At 38.5% G+C, this 24857-nt stretch overlaps 1 protein-coding gene across 2 annotated transcripts in view; it reads left to right on the forward strand.

The window, feature by feature from the left end:
- VPS50 (VPS50 subunit of EARP/GARPII complex) overlaps positions 1 to 3939 on the forward strand; it is a 133258-nt gene extending 129319 nt beyond the window's left edge. For both annotated transcript variants that reach the window (XM_043588863.1, XM_043588865.1), the window contains 2 exons: positions 49 to 238; positions 3217 to 3939. In XM_043588863.1, coding sequence (XP_043444798.1) covers positions 49 to 238; positions 3217 to 3336 — 310 coding nt within the window. In that variant the 3' untranslated portion in view covers positions 3337 to 3939. The remainder of the gene's footprint in view (positions 1 to 48; positions 239 to 3216) is intronic.
- Positions 3940 to 24857: the final 20918 nt, after the last annotated feature.

The following is a 24857-nucleotide window of genomic DNA, read 5'->3' on the forward strand; positions in this document are numbered from 1 at the left end:
ACAGGTTTCTTTTTCCATCCTCTATTTTTTTATTATTGTGTATCTTAGATATGCCAACGTCAAGAAGTGCAGTAATGAGGGTCGTGCCTTGATGCAATTGGATTTTCAACAGTTTTTAATGAAACTTGAAAAACTAACAGATATCAGACCCATTCCTGATAAAGAATTTGTGGAAACCTATATTAAAGCCTACTATCTAACCGAGAATGACATGGAACGCTGGATCAAAGAGCACAGGGTGAGAGCTGGAAAATAGTTAATTAAGTTTTTATTCCTTTTTCTTTGTGCTGTTCTTGTCTGGTATATTATATAATTCAAAGTCATGAGAGTGAAATATAAAGAAACAGCCAGTTCTTTGCCATATTCACACAGTATCTATGCAGTGCCCTTTGAGTAATCAAATCCTTTTGAGATCTTTCTGAACTGTAATAGTAATTATCTGGAAAGGTAGCCGGAGCCTGAGCTTTAGCTATGTTTATCCTTCAACTGTGTTGTGGGAAAAGGCTGAAGTTGGTTAACATCAAGACAAATTGAAGACAGCAACATTGAAATGATTTACAAGCTAAAGTCTATTATATAACTTAAGCCTTCTAGCCCCCAACAATGAACTGGTATCATCCTGACCACACTGACATGTATTAGTGATGATTAATTTAAATATTTATGTTAATATTTAAAAGACTAAATTTAACTTCATCCTACATTAGACTTTACCTTGAGTATAGATGTGATCATTTTTCTTTTGTGTAGATATAGAGATAAGTAGAGAACAATATTATTTATTATGTGTTATATCGGGTGCTGAATTTTGGGCACAGTTCAACTCACCCTGTATCACCAGAGCATACTCAATATGGGGAGCTTTTCTATGTGATTGTTCTGTCATTTGTCTAGGTAGACAGTATGTGAAGACAGATTTAATGAAAATATGGGAAGCATTAAAATTATCACCAAATTTTATTCCTTCAGTAACTCTGGTGCTCACATTTACTTATGCTGTAACATCATGGGTAAAAGCTAAGTAAATTTTAACTTCATTTGACTGGGTAAGGAAATAAGGAATTATTTATATTTTATCAGCCTCATCCTGTCTGGTTTCAATACTCTAGAAAAACTAAATGAATATTAGCCTGAGTTTTGTGCAAATGTGCCCACTGTAGGTCAGTTTCAGGTCTGTAGGAGAAAAGTAGAAATGTATATATTATTTTCAATGATTTTGACCAATACACCAGAATTGTGAAAAATGTCACCCCTTGTAGTCCCACTGACATCTGACATTTGAAAACCAGAATGCTAAAGCAGATGCAGATGAAGTGCTGGATGTTATTGGAATTCATTTAGTAAAGTAAGCTACAAATACTTTGATGTTGCTACTGAGGAAGGCATTTAGGGAAAGAATACAAGTAACTGAGGAGAGAAAGCACAGCTCTTAGATATCCATTATTTGATGCAAGAATAATACCTTTCTGAACTGTAGTTTCCTCTTGTTTTTAGTTTCTTAGTTTCCTCTTTTAATATAGTGAGCCAAAATTTTTAGTCTAGTTTTTTGTGAGAACTTTAACTGATATATGTAATTCACTGAAATTTTCTCAGGAGCTGACTGTCCTGCTTTCCAGGGAACTCCCCACAAGGTCTAGCCCAGTGCTGATGGCAGTGAATACTTGTTAAGTGTTAACTGACAGAGAGAATTTACCAGATGCTAACAACAGGTACTCTCAGAGCAGATACACAAACTGAATAGTTTGCTGAATTTTTATTTTTTAAAATTAATTAATAGATTAAGTTTTAAAAATTTTGGTGGTAGTTTGTATTTTTTTGTGTTTATTTTTGAGAGAGAGCATAGGAGGGGCAGAGAGAGAAGGGGACAGAGGATCTGAAGGGGGCTCCATGCTGACAGTAGAGAGCTCGACGCAAGGCTCGAACTCACGAACCGTGAGATCATGACCTGAGCCGAAGTTGGACGCTTAACTGACTGAGCCACCCGGGTGCCCCTGCTGAATTTTTAAATGAACTCTTTCTCATATTTTTAAATTATACTATCTTTAGTGGCTACCTCCAGTGAAGACAGATGACTTTTTTTTTTAAGTTTTTATTTTGAGGGAGAGGGAGAGCAGGGGAAGTGCAGAGAGAGAGAGAGAGAGAGAGAGAGAGAGAGAGAGAATCCCATAGGCTCTGTGCTGTCAGCTTGGAGCCTGACACAGGGCTCAGTTGGACGCTTAACTAACTGAGCCACTCAGGCACCTCAGATAGATGACTTTTCTTTCATTTTCTTTTAATATTTATTTCTTTGAGAGAGAAAGAGAGAGAGAGAGAGAGAGAGGAGAACTTGAACACAAGTGGGAGGGGCAGAGAGAGAGAGAGAGGGAGAGAGAGAATCTCAAGCAGGCTCCCTGCTGTCAGTGCAGAGCCCAACTTTGGGCTTGAGCTCATGAACTGTGAGATAATGACCTGAGATGAGATCAAGAGTTGGACACTTAACTCACTAAGCCACCCAGGCCATCCTGACAGATGACTTTTCTTATTAGATTTGGTGGAGAACTCTCTTTCCTTACCTGAACTCTTGCTATTGATCCTCTATAACCAGATCAATATGCAAACCTTTCTGATGAGTCCCTATTCATTCTCATCCTAGCAACTCATTATCTGAAATTCAGGAACCAAATAGATTTGTACAGCATAAAATACTTGTAGTCTTCATTTTACTTATTAGCTACAATGACAGTATGAAGGATTAAAATCTAGTACCTTCCTGATCCTTGTTACCTTACTTATTTATCGTATCTCAGAAAAGTTGTTCTGTGGTTAGAGATTTATTTCTTTCACCTAAAATGTTTGCAAAATGTGGAGTTCCAGAAAATACTTTACTTAGTAACATTTAAAAAATTTGGGAGGTCAGTGTATTTTAGTAACTTAATAAAGTATCACAGAAATAAGCATAAGGTATGTAGTTTAAAAGTGGGCATATCAGATTACTTTGCCATAATTAAAAAGATTCCAGTGCTTTCTGTTTCAAATGGTTGCTACAGTATCCTTCTTGTTATTACAGCTCAGTAAACAATTTGTCTTCCATATCTTAAACTATAATTTTCACTGCTTTTCACTGATTTGTAGTGCTCAGTTACTATCCACTGAAAACTGAGTGTCTGTTCTTTCCTTGCGTTGATCAAACACGTCTTTCAGCGTACTAAATTTGGATTTTTTTTTTTTTCCAAGCAGGAGTACTCAACGAAGCAGCTGACCAATCTGGTAAATGTTTGCCTGGGATCCCATATCAATAAGAAAGCAAGACAAAAACTTCTAGCTGCTATAGATGATATAGACAGACCCAAAAGATAATGAACGCATTTTTTTTTTCCTCAATGACATTGATCTTCTCTCAACATAGATGACATGAAAGCCAATTTTTCATGCACTCCTGACAATTGTCTGCTAAGAAATCTCTGTGCATGTTCCTTCCAACTGGAAAGTGGAAAACACTGAAATCTGTGTGGTATTCTCAAATGACTTTTATACACTCTGGTCCTTCTCTTCAACTTTTAGTCTCATCTGTTGTATTCTTTTCCTGAAATGATATCATTGCCTCGTCATAAGTATTGTTATGTGACTGCAGTAACACATTTTACCGAAGAATGTACTGTAGATATGCAATTAGAAGGAACAGTGGCAGTACATCCACGGACACTTTTTGGAGAATGAATTTATGTTGGTATTTTTTTTGCCCTCTCTACTTGGTTCTTGAAAGCATAAATGAGAGGTTTTCTGTACAGTATCTCCTAATTATGAGCACTGCATGAGAATTGAAAAGTACATGTAAGCAAAATAGTTGAAAAATCAGTATGCTCTCTGTGTTTTTGAATGTCAGAGTTTATCTTGGGGTTAATTTGGTTAAAACAGTGATCATAAATGATGAAATTGAATAAATATTATACTCTAACACTATCAGCCTATGTGAGACTAAATTTTGATATTTTTCCATGGCAGGTATAGTTTAGGAAGCGATAATGGAATTTTTTAGTATGTTCTAATTGTAATGATCTTATATCCCGAAACCAATGGTGAAAAGTAACTTATTGGGTGTACCTATTCAGTGCCTGAGTAGCACACAGAATGGTGATTGTGGGATTTTTTTTAATGTGGGACATTTTCCACATAAGTGGCTCTCTTTGATTTCAACTTTTGTCTTAGGATGGCAAAACCTGGCTTAGCTGACTTAGGGAAAGGACTGTTAGTCAAGAATAAGTTTATGGTCATATGTTCATCTTTCTTAGATGTCTGCTTTGTATTACAGATGTAAAATAATGTGAGCTAGCTAGTGACAAACTTTGGAACTCAGTTAATAACTATGTACTTTGCTTTTGAAACCAGAGACCTTCTGTCAACATATATGACCCGAAAATCAGTTTCCCATGCACTCCTTCCAACTGACTGATGAGTAATTTTTTTCATGTTCTTTATGACTAGGGAGTAGAAGACTCTTAGGTTTGTGTGGTGTTGGTCCAGGATTACTGGGCGTGACCTACAACATCAACAGCTCATAGAATCCTAAAGCATCATTTCATGAGAAATGGGCTTTGTGTCCTGTGAGCCTTCTGGGAACTGAGATGCTGAAATGGAGGGCAGAGGGTGGCGTGTAGGGCAGGCATGGAGGTGAATAAGGAGGTGATAGCCACTCGGTGTCTGCCAGTCCCTGCAGATTTTCATAACCAGCACGTTAGAATACAAAATGCTTTGAGAATACATCTCTGGATGCTAGTATATGTGTCTGTATGATGAGGTTTTTGTTTTCAGCCTCTCCCTTTGCAGTTCATTTACTGTCAATATTGACAGTAAAACTTTCCTCTTGTAAAAAGGTATGAGCTTGGTGCTATTATGGTCTACTCGTGGCATTGGACTGTGTACTTGGAAGGCAGATTTTGCCAGGAGCCATTATCCATACAGAGCCGCTGGAAGAAAATGAATATGAAATAAGCTTGGTCCTTGTGTTTAAATGACATATTTAGTTGGGCACATAAAGAGCTAATCAATCTCATTTTCTCTGTTGATTGGGAGCCACTTATTTATTCTTTTTTACATGGGCTTTCTAGTTGGCTTTCTTTAATTTCTACTTTAGTTTGCCCTAGGTAGCATGAACAGCAGTTACCTACCTGTTAGAGTGTTTTCCAGGGTGATAGGAATTAATACAAAAGAATTACTTGTTAGAGAATTAACCATGCAGTCGGACAGATCTTTTAACTTACGTATACTGTGCTTTGATAAAAATTTTAAAAACTTTTTTTTTGTGCATTTCAAGGTAGCTTAATGAGTGTTCATTAACATCAAAACAGTAACCAGATACTTGAGCTGTGAAATTACCTAAAAACAAGAGAGTTAACCAGACATTTCTCAAATACATTATGCAGTGATAATGAGTTATAACCATGTAACATTTTGTGAAACTAACATTAAGATAAATAGAATTGAAAAGCTTGAGAATATAAATGGAATTAATTGTGTTCCAAAAGTTTTACTGTAACAAAAATTTTCTTTTTGTGTCTAAGTTTTCCTTAACCGTGGCATTTGGTATGAAAGTGTCTTATGAAATTCAAGATTTTAAGTTGATATGGGAGCAGGAGAAAATTGCATCCCCTGGGAAAGAATGATTATTTCTACAAATACATTGTCTTGCATTAAAAAATGCTAGAGAGATGCATAGCAATTCAAATGACTGAGTTTGATTCAGTTTGTAAAATCTACAGAGATCTTATAAGTTCACTTTGACTAGTAAGCCCATTTGCTCAACTTACAAAATGAAATCGAATTTTGCTTGAAGCCAGGACCATATGGTATTTTATCATATCTTTAAGCAGAATTTCCTTTGAAAATTCCTGTTTAGCTGAGTGCTAAAGTGAAACTTTAAGTTAGATTGAATAGCTTTTTTCTTTACCTACTCACTAAAATGTAGTCATAAAAAAGGCTTGTAATTCAATTCACTTTGAAAGTATAGTTATCTTTTGTAATGAAAAATTGGACCTGAAGATGAAATACAAATTGTACTCAGAGCAAAATGAACAAGTCCAGGGGAAAATATTTACGTTTCTATATTTATTCTTTGAGGCAATTTTAATACATACATAGTGGCTAACACAAATGATATTTAACTCTTCAGAATGAGTAGTGACAAAATTATTAACATTCTGGTGTGATCTTTGTAAATATTAAGACTAGTGCAGCTTTTTGCAGATTTTCTTTTTTAGTATTACAGAAAATATTTGCTCAATTCATATCATCCACAAATTTTTATTTTTATTTATTTTTATTTATTTATTTATTTTTCAACGTTTATTTATTTTTGGGACAGAGAGAGACAGAGCATGAACGGGGTAGGGGCAGAGAGAGAGGGAGACACAGAATCGGAAACAGGCTCCAGGCTCTGAGCCATCAGCCCAGAGCCTGACGCGGGGCTCGAACTCACAGACCGCGAGATCGTGACCTGGCTAAAGTCGGACGCTTAACCGACTGCGCCACCCAGGCGCCCCTCATCCACAAATTTTTAAAGGCCATCAAAAATTTTAAGCTACACAACATTCCCCAGGACAAAACTATGTCACATTTTATACATGAGAATTCTTTTTTTTTTTTAATTTTTTTAAATGTTTATTTATTTTTGAGAGAGAGACACACAGAGTGCGAGTGGGGGAGGGTCAGAGAGAGAGGGAGGCACAGAATCCAAAGCAGGCTCCAGGCTCTGAGCTGTCAGCACAGCTGACGGTGAGATCAGAACTGAGCTGAAGATGGATGCTTAACTGACTGAGCCACCTAGGTGCCCCTATACCTGAGAATTCTTGTTCAAACTCAATGGAGAAACATAGTTCATTAACTCTAATACACTTTTCTTGATTGTTGTATCCTTTTGTGAATCTTGCTAAGTATATCTGCATCATTTTTTCAGTTTGAAAACAAACCCACAGTTAGATTCTCTATTTGCTAGGGATGTTGGAGGAAGGGGCAGGAATTCAGGGAAGAAGGATAACTAGTCTCTTTCTGGAATTTTGGTACTTTATTGATATGATTTATTTATAACATTTTTTTTTTTGTTTTACTTTTTGGTTTTGATGAAGAGCCATATTTATAAGTTTCTTTAGTGATCACTTCTTGATCTCAAGACTGGATTTTCCAGATTTGCTCTTTGAGGACTTTTTCACACTGAGCCAAGCCTTTCAGTCCAGAAAAGAGGTGTTTTTGTTTTTGTTTTAATCTACAGCCTATATTTTATTCTGTTTCTTCACCATCCCTTGTTTCTTGATTCTGCCTATCAGTAACCAAGAGGATTTATGTTTTAAAGAAAAGACATTTCCATATTGTGGGCCTTTTGGTCCAGCTACCACAAACAGCATAGCAATCTTTGCCTTAGATGGAAGGGATATTTCAGTCAGGGTTCCCATTTCAACAGAAGTCACTTCTGGAGCCTACACTGAAATGTAATTACACCCTTGGGTAGCTATTAGAAGACAGCTTTGCTGACTGCCTGCTGTCTACCTTATTTTACTTCTGTTGTCCCTACTTCCTATCACAATTCCACCTTTAAGAACTCAACCAAGATGCTTTACTTTCCACGAAACCTGTCCTTTACCAGAGTAGGTGCTCTGGGGAAGAAGTGATAGGGAATGGTGGTGATCACGGTGGAAATAGAATTTTAACAAGGAAGATTGCAGAAGATCTCTCTTGGAAGGAAATGAGGAGGCCAGTCATGCTGTTATCTGAGGTGGAGGGTTGCAGGCTGAGGGAGTAGTAAATGCAAAGTGAAGGCTCAGGGTGAAGGCTTCAGCTCTGAGAAGTGTAAGGAGGCCAGCATAGCAGGCACAGTAAGTGGGGGAGATTAGGAATGGAAAGGGTGTAGCAGGATGAGTCACACAGAGTGAAGACCTGTGAGCCTTTGGATTTTACTTTCAGATGGGAAGCATTTGGAAGATTGTGAACAGAGTGGGCACCTCATTTCTGACTTAGGTTTTAGCAAAATCCCTCTACCTGTGTATTTGAGAAAAGGCCGTAGGGGGACAAAGACTGAAGCAATGAGACAGAGTAAGAATCTAATACAGCAAACCAAGAACAGAATTATGGAGGCTCTGTCTGCAGGATATGATGAGGAGTGAGCAGATTCTGGATGTGTTTCAAAGGTAGAGACATTAGGATTTGTTGATTGGTTGATGTGATGTTTGAGAAGAGGGATTAAAGATGATTCTTAAACTTCCGCCTGAGAAAGTAGAAGTCTTTGACAGAACTGGGTTTGTGAAGATCAAGGGAATACTTGGACAGCTGTGTTTGAGATACAACATTGGAGGTGTAGAAGAGGCAGCTGTGCACGTGAATCTGGAGAAGTCAGGACTGTAGATGTAAATGTGGGAGTCATCAGCATATAGAATAAACCCAAAGCTTTCTTTAGGAGGCAGAAAAATCTTACTTGGCCCATGAATATTAATAAGCATTGGTCATAGAAATTTTATCCCTTTAGGATTGCTATCTTCCTTGAAATTGAGCTCAGGACAGTTTCCACATCACTCAGGATAGATTAAGGAATAGGCTTTCTTGGGGAAACTGACAAGCCTGGGACAGCAAAAAGTAAAAAAAAGAGAGAGAGAAAGAAAAGGTGTTGTTTCCCCTTCCCCCCCCCCAGACCCCCTTCACCCATCCCCAACATTATCACCATGAGAGGTGAGAGAGGGCTGGAAGAATGCAGAGACTCTGTGTGTGTGTGTGTGTGTGTGTGTGTGTGTGTGTGTGTGTGTATGGGGGGGGGGGATGTTAGCAACAAATGTGAGAGCAACTGACCACCTAGTGACCTGGGGCCTGTGAGCAGTGTAGTTCCTCTGGCTGGGAAGCAGAAGCCTTCTCCTTTGGGAAGATGAGTTCTGGGGCAGCCCTTTCCCTAGCTGGCTCATCGTTCAGGCAACTGGAGCTAGCTCCAGGATACTGTCTTGTGTCAGGAGCTGGCTGGTCTCTAGTGGATTGGACAAATAGTTCCTGTCCTCAAGAGTCTAAATCTAGTAGGATAAACAGGTGTAAGATAAACACATTTCATTCTGGGGGGTACTCCAAAGGAGAGTTCAGAAGTGGGAAAAACTACACTGAGGAAGACATGTTCAAGTGAAGAAGAACTGGCATGAGGTGAGGAGGCTGGGGGAAGAGTGTGCTTGAGGATCAGAAAAGGCAGTGTGGTTGGCACACACAAGGGGCAGGGAGAGGGGCACAGAAAAGACTGAGAAGACGTGGCAGATATCCTGTGCAGCCAAGCAGGAGACACAAATGAATTAAGCAGCAGATCTTATTCAATAATGAATGACAGGCAGTTTGAGATGTGGACAATGTGGGCCCGGCTGTACCTACAGGCACTTGAATTCGAATTTTAATCTCTGCATCCAAGGGAATGAATGGCCTCCATCCATCAGCTTGGGGGAGAAGGGAGTCTGTATAGATGAGGGAATTTCCCAGAACTTCTATCTGTGTGTTCCGCTATATCCATCTTGATAGCACTTAGCACAGAATATTACTTATCTCAAAACTATATGATGGATGGAATGGTCAAGTGGAATGCAAATAAATACTCAGGGCCTTTGAGCTAGAATTCCTCCCTAAACTGTCCTCAAGTGCTGCTTGGTTCTTTGGGGCTGGATTTTCGCAAGTATATTTCTTTACACCCCAGAGCTCCTTGTACTGGATCAGACATGTAATGGCTATTTGTTTATTGACTTCTCAGTGTTGTGGAAAAGGATTAATTAGTAATTGTTGAAGAGAGGTGCACACTGGCATTGGAAGCCAAAAGGTTAGCAGTTTAAAAAAAAGCAATAACTTACTTCACTTTCTTAAGTTTTTAACGCCTACAGACTGAGATAAAACTTGACATGTTTTAATAGACTGCCCTAGACCAGTGGTTATCAAAGTATGGCCCCAGATCATCAGCCTCAGCATCACCTGAGAACTCATTAAACAGGCAAATTCTCAGGCCCCACTAGAGACCTATAGAATCATAAACTCTGCAGGTAGGACTGTACAATTGGCGTTTTAATAACTCTGATGCATACTGAACTTTGAGAACCACTGACTTCAAAGACACCCTGAGACAAAGTGATCCAGAAAAGCTGTTCACCTGGAACTTTCTTTCCCTTCACAGGGCTGTAGGATAGCTATTCCAGACTGACTGCTGACAAGGCCGTTTTTGTTTGTTTTTTGTTTTTAGACACTATTTTTTTGCCCACTTTAGTATAACAATTGCTACTTTTCCATAAAATAAATCTTATAGTCCTGCCTTCCCCATTAGAACCTGTATGAGTGACTACTGTTGGAACAGGCCAACAAGCATGTGTATGTCCTTCACATTGACTTGAGTGGAAAGAGATTTCCCAGGAGATTTTTAATTGGTGCAAGAGTCATGTGCAGTGAGACCATGGAACTGGAGGAATAATGTATCATTTTACAGAGATTTGGTCATTGATTATTTCAGCCACTAATTGAATCAGATGGAGAGAGAAGCCAGTTGACTATTTTGGTAAGGGAAGCTTAGCGTGAGCTGGGGTGTTGGTGGCTGGAGTTCTGTTGAGTTCATATTCTTGCACTCTCGCTAGTCTCCAGTTACCCTTCTGTGCCATAATTTTAAAGAGTATTTCTGTATGTCCAACTTAATAGGGCTATTGTTTTGTGCAGATGGTGACTAGGGGCCAGGAGGCTGAGGCAGTTTTCCCAAAGTCACACTGCACGGGATGGAACCAGAACTTGAGTCCATTGTTCTTACTGTGTGATCCACATACTGGCCACTGACAGACCTCATCACATTTCTTCAGAATGCTAGGCTGCCTGAACTGCATCCTACTATCAATTCCTTGGCTGTACATCCGCCTCCTTCGTGAGGAGTTAGTTGGCACGCTGTAGAATGTGTGCTGGGTCTCCGTGGGATTCCTTACGGTTTTAGTGATTCCAGATTTAATAGCAGAGCCTCTTGTGGGTGAGTGATGTGTCTCAATTTGGGGAAGTGAGAATCATTGTTTATGCCATTATGACAGGAAAATGCTGAGGTGTCATTTCCTTCATGCATTCTCTTGGTAAACCACCCAAGAGACCCTCTTCTGACTTAAGAAATTCAGGTGTGATTCATGTGACAGTGGTGGTGTTTCTGCTGCTTTATCAGCTTCTAAGGTAATTCCAGGTGTTCTGTTCAGGTTCCATCTCGGGTGTGGAAAAGGTTTTCTCCATTTGGGGGGCTTACATCTGGGGTTGTCTAGTAGTAGGTGGCCCACAGAATAGAAATGTCCACACTTGGGCAGCTCAGCACTGAGTCCCTTTTCTGCTCTCTTGCCCATGTGCCCTCCCCCCTTTTTTGCTTAGCTCTCCATACCTTTCTTCCCCAACCTCTTTCTCTAGCTCCAATCTTACAATGTTTTGGGGAAAGAAGAAGTAGTTCTGTAAGTGGGCACATTTTCATTCACACTTAAATTAGGAGTTTCTTAGACTCACTAGTTCAGCTTCTTTGAGGGTTGAAAGAAGAAAAGTGGTATTTAGATGTTTAGTGAGAAGCAAAGAAAAGCAGCAGACCAACAGAGGCATTAATGGAGGTAGAACCCTGCCATTTATCAGTATTTTAAGATTGTCGGGAGAGTGCTCTCAATTCTCTTAGTAAATTTCTTTGTAGTTTGTAAATTTATAATGCAAGAACCTGATATTTTCCTCTCCAGGCTCCTATGTTCACACACATCTCCCTGCACCCCAACTTCATTGACTAAACAAACAAATGTATTACCTGGTATCTGTTTCTTCAGATAATGGGATGGTTATTTTAAAATTTATTAGGGCTGAGGTCCATCAGCTACCTCTTCAGAGTCCTTAATTTTTGAGACAAGGCTTGTTCCAAGCAAACTACCTGCAGTTTAGTCCCTGAGACTCAAGCATGTGTCAGTAATAAAATTGTAAATGAGATTATAATTAGCACACACCAGAGACTGAGATTTGGCATTACCTGATATACTTTTCTCAGTAAGTACTTGTCTTTCTGTTTAAAAGCTCACTTGTTGGATGCTGGTTTAAATGATTTTCAAAGCATCTTGTAGAGACAAGCCAAGGTGATCTTTGTAAGTGAAGTACCATTGCTCACCATGAGCACGTACATTACAGCAGTTTTCAACATATTGGTGATGTGAAGTGTCGTTTGGCTGGTATTTAACAATAATAATAGGAACTTGGCTCTTGTGGTTTAAGGCATTTTGATAGCTGCTTTTTTCATTTTAAGCCAAAATAGAGTTTTGGTTTTTTTGTTAAAGGTCAAGTATTCCTCTTTTTCCTTTGACTCTTCTTTTGCCTTTTTAGCTCTTAGATTTCATCTTCAGGAGAGTGTGATGAAGAACTTTGGGAAGAGATTGTGATATAATCAAAATGATGGTGGCATAGAAGTGCAGGGGTTGGGGTGGACAGGCACAGACCAGTTGGTGGGATGAGCTGCTGTACCCTAAGCTTCAGGGACAATGCATAAATGATAGAACTGTAGTATTTGAAATAGGAAGACTTAGCAGTAACAGCATGACACTAGAATTCTCCATCTGGCAAGGGAGAGTTGGAGAGTCAAAAATACTTTAGTAAATATTGGTAACAGTTGAGCATGCAGAAAAAAGACAAAGCAGTGATCGCTTCACCATGATTTGGGGAGTCCACAGTAGATCTGTATAGAGTTGGGAGAGTGACGAGTAGGCAGGAAGTGTCCAGGAGTCTTTTGTAAACCCAAGTCCAGTAACATCCTATTTCCCCAGGATCCAGTGAATCTGTGTGGAAAGCAGCATACGGGCCTCGCAGCAGGGAGCTCAGTATGCAGCCCCAGGGAATAAGAAGACAAAGTACTGAGAAGCTTCCAGAGTAAAATCTAACAGTTTTGAAGCTGGTAGGGAACTTAAGAGGCCACCTAGTGCAACCTTCCACTAGGAAAGTTATGGATGTCCATAACTTGAGGGTATTCACAAGGGATGATATCCTTTACAGCATTCCTACCCAGTCAGTCCTAGCTACTTCCTGAGAATTTCCAGCAACAGGTAACTTGCTTTCTCACAACTTCTGAACATCAGAGATCTTCCTGGGTCTGAAACTACACTCCATTGGGCCTACTCTCATTGTCCTCTGTTGTGCCCTGTGATCAGGAAGAATATAGAAACCTGTCTGTTTCTTTTCCATTAACACCTGTGAGTAGCTGTGTTGACTAATGATAACCAGATCACATGTAGAATGTCAACTCATTTTGAGCATATATTCACCTAAAGATCTTGAGTTTATTCAGTGCTATTAAAATCCTGCCATCTTTAGAAATGCCTGGTTGGCTCAGTTGGTTGGGAGTCCAAATGGATTTCAGCTCAGGTCATGATCCCAGGGTTGTAGGATCAAGCCCTGAATTGGGCTCTGTGCTGAACATAGAATCTGCTTAAGATTCTCTCCCTCTGCACCTCTCCCTCACTAGTGCTCTCTTTCTCTCTCTAAAATAAAAAAGAATCTTTTTTTAATTAAAAAAAAATGCTGCCCTCTTCAGCATTTGTACAGTAGATTGTTTTAAATGTTAATTCAACATCTTATGTAATTTTCATCTAAAAAAATACTATTTTGTTACTTGGGACCTTGTTAGCTATTTGGAATTTTTTGGTTCCGGATTCTGTCATTTAGAATGTGAAGCATGTCTTTGCTGCTCAAGTGATAAGGAAGTATTTCTTGTAGGTCCTTAGTCAAGTAGACAAGAATGTGAGTGGGATAGAACCAAGGACAGAGGTCTCAGCCCTGTAACAAGGCAGCTCCAGTAATCAGAACTCTTTGAACAAGTATATTAGAGCCATGAATGCACTACCTTTTTTCACTTTCCCCTTGTTTTTCCAGTTTGGCCACAAGGTAATATGAAATTTTGTGATATTCTTTTCTAGGAATACAATATTAGCAATGCCCTCAAAATGGAAAGTGAAAATATTTTGGTATTTTTGTCCTCACTTGAATCCATGCTGGCTTTTGATGAAGACCTTTAAATTTTATAAGTGCTCACAAACTATTTTTAAATATTTTATTCTTGAATTATGCCAAGTATTCAATGGTAAGCTCACCAGATGATTGTGTGGGAAGCTTAATTCTTTCAATATATTAGAATATTATTCACCTAATTCCACACTTCAGACATCTCTTCTCCACTCAATATAATTGTGCATAAATTTCTAATTCTTACTTCTAGTTCCTTTATGACCACAGGAGGGAAACTTGAACTCCTGTAAATTTCTAGGTGTTTGTGTGCTTTGGTATATTATCTATCTTTGAGTTCCACTTATCTTAATCATGTTTTTTTCCCTTTCTTACTGTAATGGATGGATTGTTTTTTTTGTTTTAAGTATAATTAATATTACTCCATATGCTTCAAGCAGCGATGTGTTTTCCTGTTCTTTCTGCTTAGAGCACATATGTAAAAACCCTTAGAGTTGTGGTGAAGCTGCTTTTATCTCAAGCCATACCATGCTTTAACCTCCTAAAAGGTCCCTTGTCATTCTTGTATTTGACCCTGATTATATACCTACCTTTATTTTCATTGTTATTTTTGGCAGTGAGATGAGCAGAATATACCTTTGGAAGACACCCTATCATCTTCAGACAACGCTGTCTCCTTCCTCAGAATGATGGCTGGGAATTCCATAAGACTTTCTTTCCTTTTTTTTTCTTTTTCATTCTTTCTTAAAATGTTCTTCTAGAGATGAATTCCCTTTCAGTCTCTGGACACAGGACTGTGATATCTTTTCCTGACCATTTTCTGAAACGTGATCTCTTTTGGAGGACACCATATATAGCATAGTGGTTAAGCAACTCAACTTCAGAGTCTAATATGCTAGGGGAACTTGGACAAGTTACATAACCTCCTTGTGCCTCAGTTTCCTCATCTGTAAAATTGGAACAATGGAATCATTTATCATATTTTGTGGAGGATTAAATGAGGTAAAATCTGTAAAATTCTTAGTAACATTATTATTATTTTCTAGGGGCCATTTATGGCCATGCTACCATGGATCCTAGGAATTTGGTTCTGTTCTTCCAATATTCTCATCATCTCCACTTTATTAATCAGTATTCCCCTATTTGAAGTTTTAAAAAACTGCCTGCAGGGCTGTAGGTTGTGTCCCACTAAGCTGCAGGGGGCAACACTCACATGAACTTCGCAGGAAATAGTGCCTTCTACTGTGTGCAGTGCGCCCACACCAGTCCTTATTGCTTCCTGAATGACGAAACCATCAGCAAGGCAAAACAAGAATTCCTCAGGTGCCTCTGCCTTCCTCAGAATAAGCTTTATAGAGTATGTCTTCAGATCTGAGATCTACCTCTATAGTATAGAAGCCCTGGAGCCGAACTGGAAAGAGTCCCTGAGGGAAGGTTGGAGTTGATGAGCGTGAACTGGAATGTGGGATATATGGACAGATAGCACCAGCAGTTGGAATTAGATATTTCACCTCCCTTGGGCAAGTTGTCTTCTCCCCAAGTGTGCTTTGATTACCACTTGGTCCCCTCAGCCTTTCACAGTCAGGCTGTGCAGTTGAAGACATAGGGGATGCTCTATGTTCCACAGTCCTGTTTAGCTGGCTTTGTGTCAATTTCTTAGAATTCTCCAAAAACAATGTGTCTTTATAGGAAATGAGTAAGCCATTATGGTGTTTCTAAGATGTGTTATATTTTTCTGAATCATGTTATGAACACTTTTAACATTAAGCCTGAGTAGGCCTTCTGTTTGTTTTAGGCAGTCTCCATATTTTCCATTGGAAGCCTCCACCTAGAGCAAGGTGTTCTTCATACTCCACAGTGCACCAGTTCAAAGAGATGACAGGTTAGGACTCATCATATTTGCTCTACAACAGTCATTATGCAATTGGGTAAAAAATGATGCTTTAGGATTTGTTCTGAAAGCAAGCCTTATCAGCTAATAAGTTGCTGTTATTATTATTAACTCTTAAATGAGTGATGATTTTCCTGTTTTCCCTTTGTTCTGCTTTCTATGTCATTAAACTGGAAAATCGACTTAGTCACTGTATAAGTTGGTAATTTTAACCTTCAATAGAGCTAATAGGTAGCACAAGCCTCTATACCTTGACCACTTATGGTGTCTTAGGAATTTTACAAAGCATACCAAAACCCAGCTCTGAAGTGCCTCTGAAATGCCATTGTTTTGACATGTTCCTAGGGCCTATCCCGGTTTGTAATGTAATTGTACTTCTGGCCATTGAGGGAAACGTAATCCACATGTAATTTCTCCTTTAGCCTGTTGTTATGTGGATTACATTGCTTATTTTTTGAAATGCTGAATCAACTTTTCATCTGTGGAATAAACCCCATTTTGTCATGGTGTAGAATTATTTTTATAATTGCTGAATTCTATTTTTTAATATTCTTTTGTGTCTATATTCATGAGGAGTATTGGTCTGTAGTTTTCTTTTGTACTCTCTTTTATTATTTTATGTATTTATGTATTTATGTATTTATTTATGTTTTGTTAGAGAAACAAAATATAGTATTTTACTCAGGGTTTCTGATGATGGCACGGTATTAGTTACATAATTAATTTCTTCCATTGCTTAGAAAAAATATTATTTATTTTCTGAATAGGTTTTTTTTTATTTTTTTTAATTTTAATTTTTTAAAATTTACATCCAAGTTAGTTAGCATATAGTGCAATAATGATTTCAGGAGTAGATTCCAGTGATTCATCCGTGTATTATAACACCCAATGCTCATCCCAACAAGTGTTTATCTTAATGCCTCTTACCCATTTAGCCCTTCCCCCACCCACCCACAACCACTTCAGCAGCCCTAAGTTTGTTCTCTATATTTGAGTCTCTTATATTTTGTCCCCCTCCATGTTTTTATATTATTTTTGCTTCCCTTCCCTTGTGTTCATCTGTGTCTTAAAGTCCTCATATGAGTGAAGTCATATGATACTTGTTTTTCTCTAATTTTGCTTAGCGTGTCACCCTCTAGTTCTATCCACATAGTTGCAAATGGCAAGATTTCATTCTTTTGATTGCTGAGTAATACTCCATTACACACACACACACACACACACACACACACACACACACAAATACATACTACATCTTCTTTATTCATTCATCTGTTGACGGACATTGGGCTCTTTCCATACTTTACCTATTGTCAGTAGCACTGCTATAAACATTGGGGTGCATGTGCCCTTTGAAACAGCACACCTGTATCCCCTGGATAAATACCTAGTAGTGCAATTGCTAGATTGTAGGGTGATTCTATTTTTAACTTTTTGAGGAACCTCCATACTGTTTTCCAGAGTGCCTGCACCAGTTTGCATTGCCACCAACAATGCAAAGGAGATCCTCTTTCTATGCATCCTCACCAATATCTGTTGTTGCCTGTGTTGTTAATGTTAGCCATTCTGACTGGTGTCAGGTGGTATCTCATTGTGGTTTTGATTTGTATATCTGTGATGGTGAGCATCTTTTCATGTGTCTGTTAGCCATCGGATGTCTTCTTTGGAGGAAGTTGATTTTTTTTATTGTTTCCTTCTCTGTGCAGAAGCTTTTTTCTTGATGCTGTTCCAGTAGTTCAGTTTTGCTTGTTTCCCTTGCCTCCAGAGACATGTTGACTAAGAGGTTGCTGTGTCTGAGGTCATAGAAGTTTTTGCCTGCTCTGTCCTCTAGGATTTTGATGGCTTCCTGTCTTACCTAAGTCTTTCATCCATTTTGAGGGTTTTTTTGTGTATGGTGTAAGAAAGTGTTTCAGGTTCATTTTTATGCATGTTGCTGTCCAGTTTTCCCAACACCATTTACTGAAGAGACTGTCTTTGGATATTATTTCCTGCTTTGTCAAAGACTAGTTGATCACATATTTGTGGGTCCATTTCTGGGTTCTCTATTCTGTTCCATTGATCTGTCTGTTTTTGTGCCAGTACCATACTGTCCTGATGATTACAGCTTTGTAATGCATTTTGAAATCTGGGATTATGATGCCTCCATCTTTGGTTTTCTTTTTCAGGATTGCTTTGGCTATTTGAGGTCTTTTCGGTTTCCATACAAATTTTAGGATTGTTTGTCCTAGCTCTGTGGAGAATGCTGGTGTTATTGTGATAGGGATTGCATGGAATATGTAGACTGCTTTGGCTAGTATCGACATTTTAGCAATATTTGTTCTTCTAATACATGAGCATGGAATCTTTTTCTATTTTTTTGTGCCTTTAACTTCTTTCATAAGCTTTCTATAGTTTTCAGTGTATAGATTTTTTTACCTCTTTGGTTAGGTTTATTCCTATGTATTTTATGGGTTTTGGTGCAGTTGTAAATGGGATCAATTCCTTGCTTTCTCTTTCTGTTGCTTCATTATTGGTGTATAGAAATGCAACTGATTGCTTTGCATTGATTTTCTATCCTGTGACTTTGCTGACTTCATGGATCAGTTCTAACAGTTTTTTGGGTGGAATCTTTTGGGTTTTCCATATAGAGTATCAGGTCATCTGTGAAGACTGAAAGTTTGACTTCCTCCTGGCCGATTTGGATGCCTTTTATTGCTTTGTGCTCTCTGATTGCTGAGGCTAAGACTTCCAACCCTGTGTTAAATAACAGTGGCGAGAGTGAACATCCCTGTCTTGTTCCTGACCTTATGGGGAAAGCTCTCAGTTTTTCCCCATTGAGGATGATATTTACAATGTGTCTTTCATATATGGCTTTTATGATATTGAGGTATGATCCTTCTATCCCTACTTTCTTGAGGGTTTTTATCAAGAAAGGATGCTGTATTTTGTCAAATTCTTTCTCTGCATCTATTGAGAGGATCTTGTGGTTCTTGCCTTTCTTTTATTGATGTGATGTATCATATTTATTGTTTTGTGGAGACTAAAACAGCCCTGCATCCCTGGTATAAATCCCACTTGGTCGTGGTGAATAATTTTTTTAATGTATTGTTGGATCCGGTTGGCTAGTATCTTGTTGAGGATTTTTGCGTACATATTCATCAAGGATATTGGTCTGTAGTTCTTTTTAGTGGGGTCTTTGGTTTTGGAATCAAGGTAATCCTGGCTTCATAGAATGAGTTTGGAAGTTTTCCTTCCATTTCTATTTTTTGAAACAGCTTCAAAAGAATTTAACTCTTCTTTAAATGTTTGGTAGAATTCCCCTGGAAAGCCATCTGGCCCTGGATTCTTATTTTTTGGGAGATTTTTGATTATTCATTCAATTTCTTTATTGGTTATAGGCCTGTTCAAATTTTCTATTTCTTCTTGCAGGGTTGCCTTGGTTAAGCATCCAACTCTTGATTTTGGCTCAGATCACGGTCTCATGGTTCATGAATTTGAGTCCTCTGTTGGGCTCTGAGCTGATAGCACAGAGCCTGGTTGGGATTCTATGTCTTCCTCTCTCTTTCTCTCTCTCTGCCCTCAGCCCTCTTTCTTTCTCTCTCTCTCTTTCAAAATAAATAAATAGACTTTAATAAATAAAATAAAATAAAATAAAATAAAATAAAATAAAATAAATTACAAATGCACTTTCCTAAACATATAGAGGGCTATTCCAATAATCTGTTTCATAGTAAGTGGTAGTAATTTGTGTTTTTGAGTATTTGCTTCATTTCTTGTAAACTGTCAGATTTATTTCTATGGAATTCCTTGTAATACTCCCTTATTATCCTTTTGGTGTCTGCAGGTTCTGTAGTGATACCTAGTTTCATTTGTGATTCCTGATGCTGACAATTTGTGTCTTTTCTCTTTTTTCATTTTTAAGTCTTGTCTTAAGGTTTGTCTAACTTACTGATCTTTGCAAAGAACCAGCTCTTTAGTTCATTGACTTTGTTTTTCTGTTTTCAGTTTCATTTATTTCTACTCTTATTTTGTTATTTCTTCTTTCTGCGTGCTTTGATATGATCTGTTTTCATTTGGTTCAGTTTATCTTTTGATTTTCTTTGAGAATTCTGACATAAAGATTACTTAGAAGTATGTTGCTCAGTTTTCAAGTGTTTGGAGATTCTCCTCTTATCTCTCTGCTCTTGATTCCAGTTTGACCCCATTGGAGTCAATTCAGTGGAGAAAGAGTAATGCACAAAAAGCACTTGAAAAAAATTCGTCGTTCATTCATGCTAAAAACTATCCAAGAAAGGAATAGAGGGGAATTTATTCCGCTTGAAGAAGAGTATCTATAAAAATGCTACAAGTAACATTATAGTTAATAGTGACAGACTGAATTCTTTCTCCCTAAGATTGGGAACAAAGCCAGGATGTCTGCTGTCAATAGTCTTATTCACTTTGAATTCAAGACTTATTATAAACCTACAGTAATCAAGATGGTTTAGTAGTTCTGTCAAGATAAACATATAGACCAATGGAACAGATTGGAAGTTCCAGAAATAGATGCACACATATGGGGTTCTATATTGATTTTTAACAAAGTACAAAGGCCATTTATTGGAGAAAGATAGTCTTTTCCACAAATGTTGCTAGAACAATTGTATACCTATATGCAAAAGAAAACAACAATAACAACAAAGAATTGATCCATAGATTGCATCATATATAAAAATTAGCTCAAAATGGATCCTAGATCTAAATATAAAATCTAAAAATTTTAAAGTTCTAGAAAGAAACACAGGAAAAATTCTTACTAACTTTGGATCAGGCAAAGATTTCTTAAACTCAATACCAAAAGCATGATCCATAAGAGAAATTTATAAATTGGACTGCACAAAAATTAAGATCTTTGAAAGACATTAAGAGAAAAAAACGACAAGTCACAAGCTGAGAGAACATATTTGCAAATCACATATTTGATTAAGGAATTGTATCTAGAGTATATAAAGAACTCTCAAAACTCAATAATTAGGAACCAGAATTACAGTTAAAAAGTGAACAAAATATATGAATGTATACTTCACCAAAAAAAGATCTGTTGTTTGCCAATAAACACATAGAAAGATGCTCTAACTCATTAGCTATCAAGGAAATGCAAATGCAGTTTATTGTGTCAATTTTGCCTCAATAAAGCTGTTTAAAGACTTAAATATGTTAATGTTCCCACTTGCCAAGATATTAAGTTTGATTTCAGTTATATTTTCTGGGGCCCTTATGTCTACTAAGACCATGGAGGAATTATAGGGACTTACGTAGCTTTTGGACAATAGGTTAAGGTTAGTTGGCCTTGACCACCGCAGATGCTGCTGCACAGTTTGTTCTTGAGTCTGTGTTCTTCGGCCTCATACTCACGTGTGATGACAACCTACTCACTATTCTTTTATACAAATCAAAGCTCAGAACCAGAGGTCTCCATAGCACCTTAGGGCTGTGTAGCTACCCTCCACAAGCTCCTTGCCTTTATATCCCCATCTGGAGTCTTGTACAAAATTGGGCATATAGGGATTGTCTACTCTTTCCCAGGTGAGGACATTTCTTCTTCATCTGCCCAGGGAGTCCTTTCTTTTCTTGGAAAGTCAGCTTTATTCCCCTGCATGAGCCTGACACCAAGCAAAAGTCCCATGAACATTTGCCTTCTCAGAACCAGCTAAACATGAAGACCCTTTAAAATTTTTTTTTTAACGTTTATTTATTTTTAAGACAGAGAGACAGAGCATGAACAGGGGAGGGGCAGAGAGAGAGGGAGACACAGGATCTGAAACAGGCTCTAGGTTCTGAGCTGTCAGCACAGAGCCCGACACGGGGCTCGAACTCACGGACCGTGAGATCATGACCTGAGCCAAAGTCGGCCGCTTAACCGACTGAGCCACTCAGGTGCCCCTCGAAGACCCTTTTAAATAGCTTGCTCAGGTCCCGTATGCCATCATGTTTGATATCACTGAAGCCTGTCTCACTCTAGAACTCAAACTGCATCTCCACACCCTTTGGGATTCAGTATTTATTGACAAACTATTTCTAAGTATCTCAGTCTAGTAAATGCACACTCATTGGTAGATAATTGAGAGGTTTTTGTTATTATTTGTTTGACAGTGATTAAATACGTTGTAGTGTCTCAGAATCCTCACTCAGATTTCTCATTATTCAAACACTTCAATATAGGTGGAAGAGATCAACTGTATCTGTCCTCTCTTGTGGGTTGGCATTTTGATTAAATCTCATGATTTGTGCTGCGTTACCTGTGTTCTGTTTCTTCTAAAAGAAATGTTGGAAAATACTACTTACTCAAAGCTTCTGGTTATTTGAGATTTTATCTTTATTCTGAAGCTGGTCATGGGACATCTAGGTTGTTTGGTTCTTCATGAAGGAAGTTTAACAAGTTTCTTAATATCAAGGACAGTATAAAGAGAATCCCCAGCTTCTAATAGTAAGTCTCAATTACACAAAATACATGAGGCATAATCTACATTGTGCAAAAAAAATCATAGCATAGAACTTCCAGTATTTCTGATGACCACACTTAACCCTTTGAAAATGCCCCAAGTAAAGCTGTTACTGAACTGAAACTTGCCCATGCACATGATACACACTAAGCCAATGTGTGAGACACTGGTTTTGAAGCAAAGAAAGCTTTGTTATTAGAAGGGCAGGGGGATCATTCCCAAAGTTGCCTTGCCCTGTTGAGCCTAGGGACAGGAGAGGAGGGTAAAGGGTTTCTTGAAACCTTGGGGGGAGGGGCCTTGAAACAGGAGGTGTGCATTCTTCTAGATGATGAAAGCTATCCAGGACCTGGTAAGATCAGGTAAGTCAGTTTCAAGACAAATGTTACCATCCATCACCAATAGGTCTCTACAAACAGTAGGTAAACAGAGAGTAGGGATAAAAGGCAAAGTTAATGATTAATTGTGCATGAGATTAAGAGACATAAAACAAGTAGGGAAGAAAACAAAATGTGGAGCTAAGTTAATAATGTGACTAATACAACTATAGTTCTGTTTATGCTTTCAAAACAGGTCCAGGAACCCAGTGTCTGGCCTCAAAGTAGGATTATTTCTTGGATGAAAATGTCAAGCCTCTGGCTTCATAACCTCCATCAAACAATTATAGTTTTGAGGTATGGCTTAAGATATAGTGATATTGGTAAAGATGGTTAATTTATGTGTGAACTTGACTGGGCCATGGGGGTACCCAGATATTTGGTCAAACATTATTTTGGGTGTTTTGGTGAGGTTTTGAGATTAGATTAACATTTGAGGGGCGCCTGGGTGGCTCAGTCGGTTAAGCGTCCGACTTCGGCTCAGGTCATGATCTCACGGTCCGTGAGTTCGAGCCCCACGTCGGGCTCTGGGCTGACAGCTCAGAGCCTGGAGCCTGTTTCAGATTCTGTGTCTCCCTCTCTCTCTGACCCTCCCCCGTTCATGCTCTGTCTCTCTCTGTCTCAAAAATAAATAAACATTTAAAAAAATTTAAAAAAACATTTGAATCAGTAGATGGGGTGATGCAGATTGGTCTTTCTAATGGAAGCAGATCTCATGGAATCATTTGAAGGTCTGAATAGAACAAAAAGGCTGACCTGCTCGCAAGTAGGAGAGAATTTCTTTCTACCTGACTGCTTTTGAACTGGGACAGTGGCTTTTTCCTGTCTTTGGACTCAAACTGAAGTATCTGCTCTCCCTGGGTCTTGAACCAGCAGTCCTCTGACCGGAACTATACCATCACTCTCCAGGATCTCCAGCTTGCTGACTCACCCTGCAGATCTTGGGACTAGTTAGCTTCCACAAGCCAATTCCACATAATAAATCTTTTATACATGTATAGAGATCTCAGCTGCTTCTCTGGAGAACCATCACGAATGTAGTACGTTTTCCTTATTTTTAGTATGTCCTCTTGGAGCCTACAGAAATATGAATGAATATTGGCTAGTTTCTTTGGTCTCATGTCTCCTACTAAGTGCAACAACTTTAGCGTATAAAATTAACAGTTTTAAGAAGAGACTGGTGATTTCAGAAAATCCTTGCTTTGGCTAGAGTCTCACCTCCTATATTAGCTGCAGAACGGGGTTCCTGTTCAGAGTATAAACCAAAAACCTTTTGATTGTCCCCAGGAGATAACACATTTTTCCAGTGCCAGAGAGGATAATATGTGTATGTGTCTGTTTAGACGGATAACACCATTTGTTTCTATTTGGGGTAGATCTGTGTAATAATCGGTTTATAAAGTGAAAAAATATGAACATAAGCTTTATTGGAAGTTCCTGGTTTGACAGATCAGATCCAATTGGGCCACACCCAACATAGGACATGTTCTAAAATAGGTTTGCAAGTTTGGGAAGAAAAATGCTCTATTCTGCTTTGTTAAACATCCTAAGAGCGCCCCTTGAAGATTCATGGGCGGGGGAGAAGGGGCTAAAGAAGGAAATTGGAAGGGAAAAGGGAAACCACAGCAGTTACTGTGGAGTTCATTCAAAGCTTAATGTTAGGGTATCATGTCCTTTTCCAGAGGGATATTCTTTGCGATTTCCTTGGTGTCCCTCAGATTGTGAAGTGAGTACCTCTCTTTTCATGAAAAGCAAGATGTTCAGAAAAGTGCCTACAAAGAAGTGCCATGATGCTAAATCTCTGGGCAGGCCTGTGGTGAGACTTTCTTCCCCCAGCCTTGGTGTTCAGTTTACCCCCATTATGTGAAGCATCTATTGGAATTAAAAGATCATTCACTGCTAAGTGGGGCATACCTATTTCCCCTGCATGATTTGACCATTTTTTCACACAGCAGCATTGTTCAAGACAATTATGTACAAATGTAAAGAGTTCCAAAAAGCCACAAAATGTTTAGCAAAAAATATCTTCAACAAAAGATTGGTTATGTTCCAATCTTCCAGGTAAACTACCCCTATTATGATAAACTAAGGGAAGAAAACCTTACAGTCAATGTTTAGGGGTTTACACTTGCTTCTTCATTGCCTTCCAGGCAGATCTGTGCCAAGACTACCAAG

The sequence above is a fragment of the Prionailurus bengalensis genome, chromosome A2, assembly GCF_016509475.1.
Source record: "Prionailurus bengalensis isolate Pbe53 chromosome A2, Fcat_Pben_1.1_paternal_pri, whole genome shotgun sequence".
Classification (NCBI taxonomy): domain Eukaryota; kingdom Metazoa; phylum Chordata; class Mammalia; order Carnivora; family Felidae; genus Prionailurus; species Prionailurus bengalensis.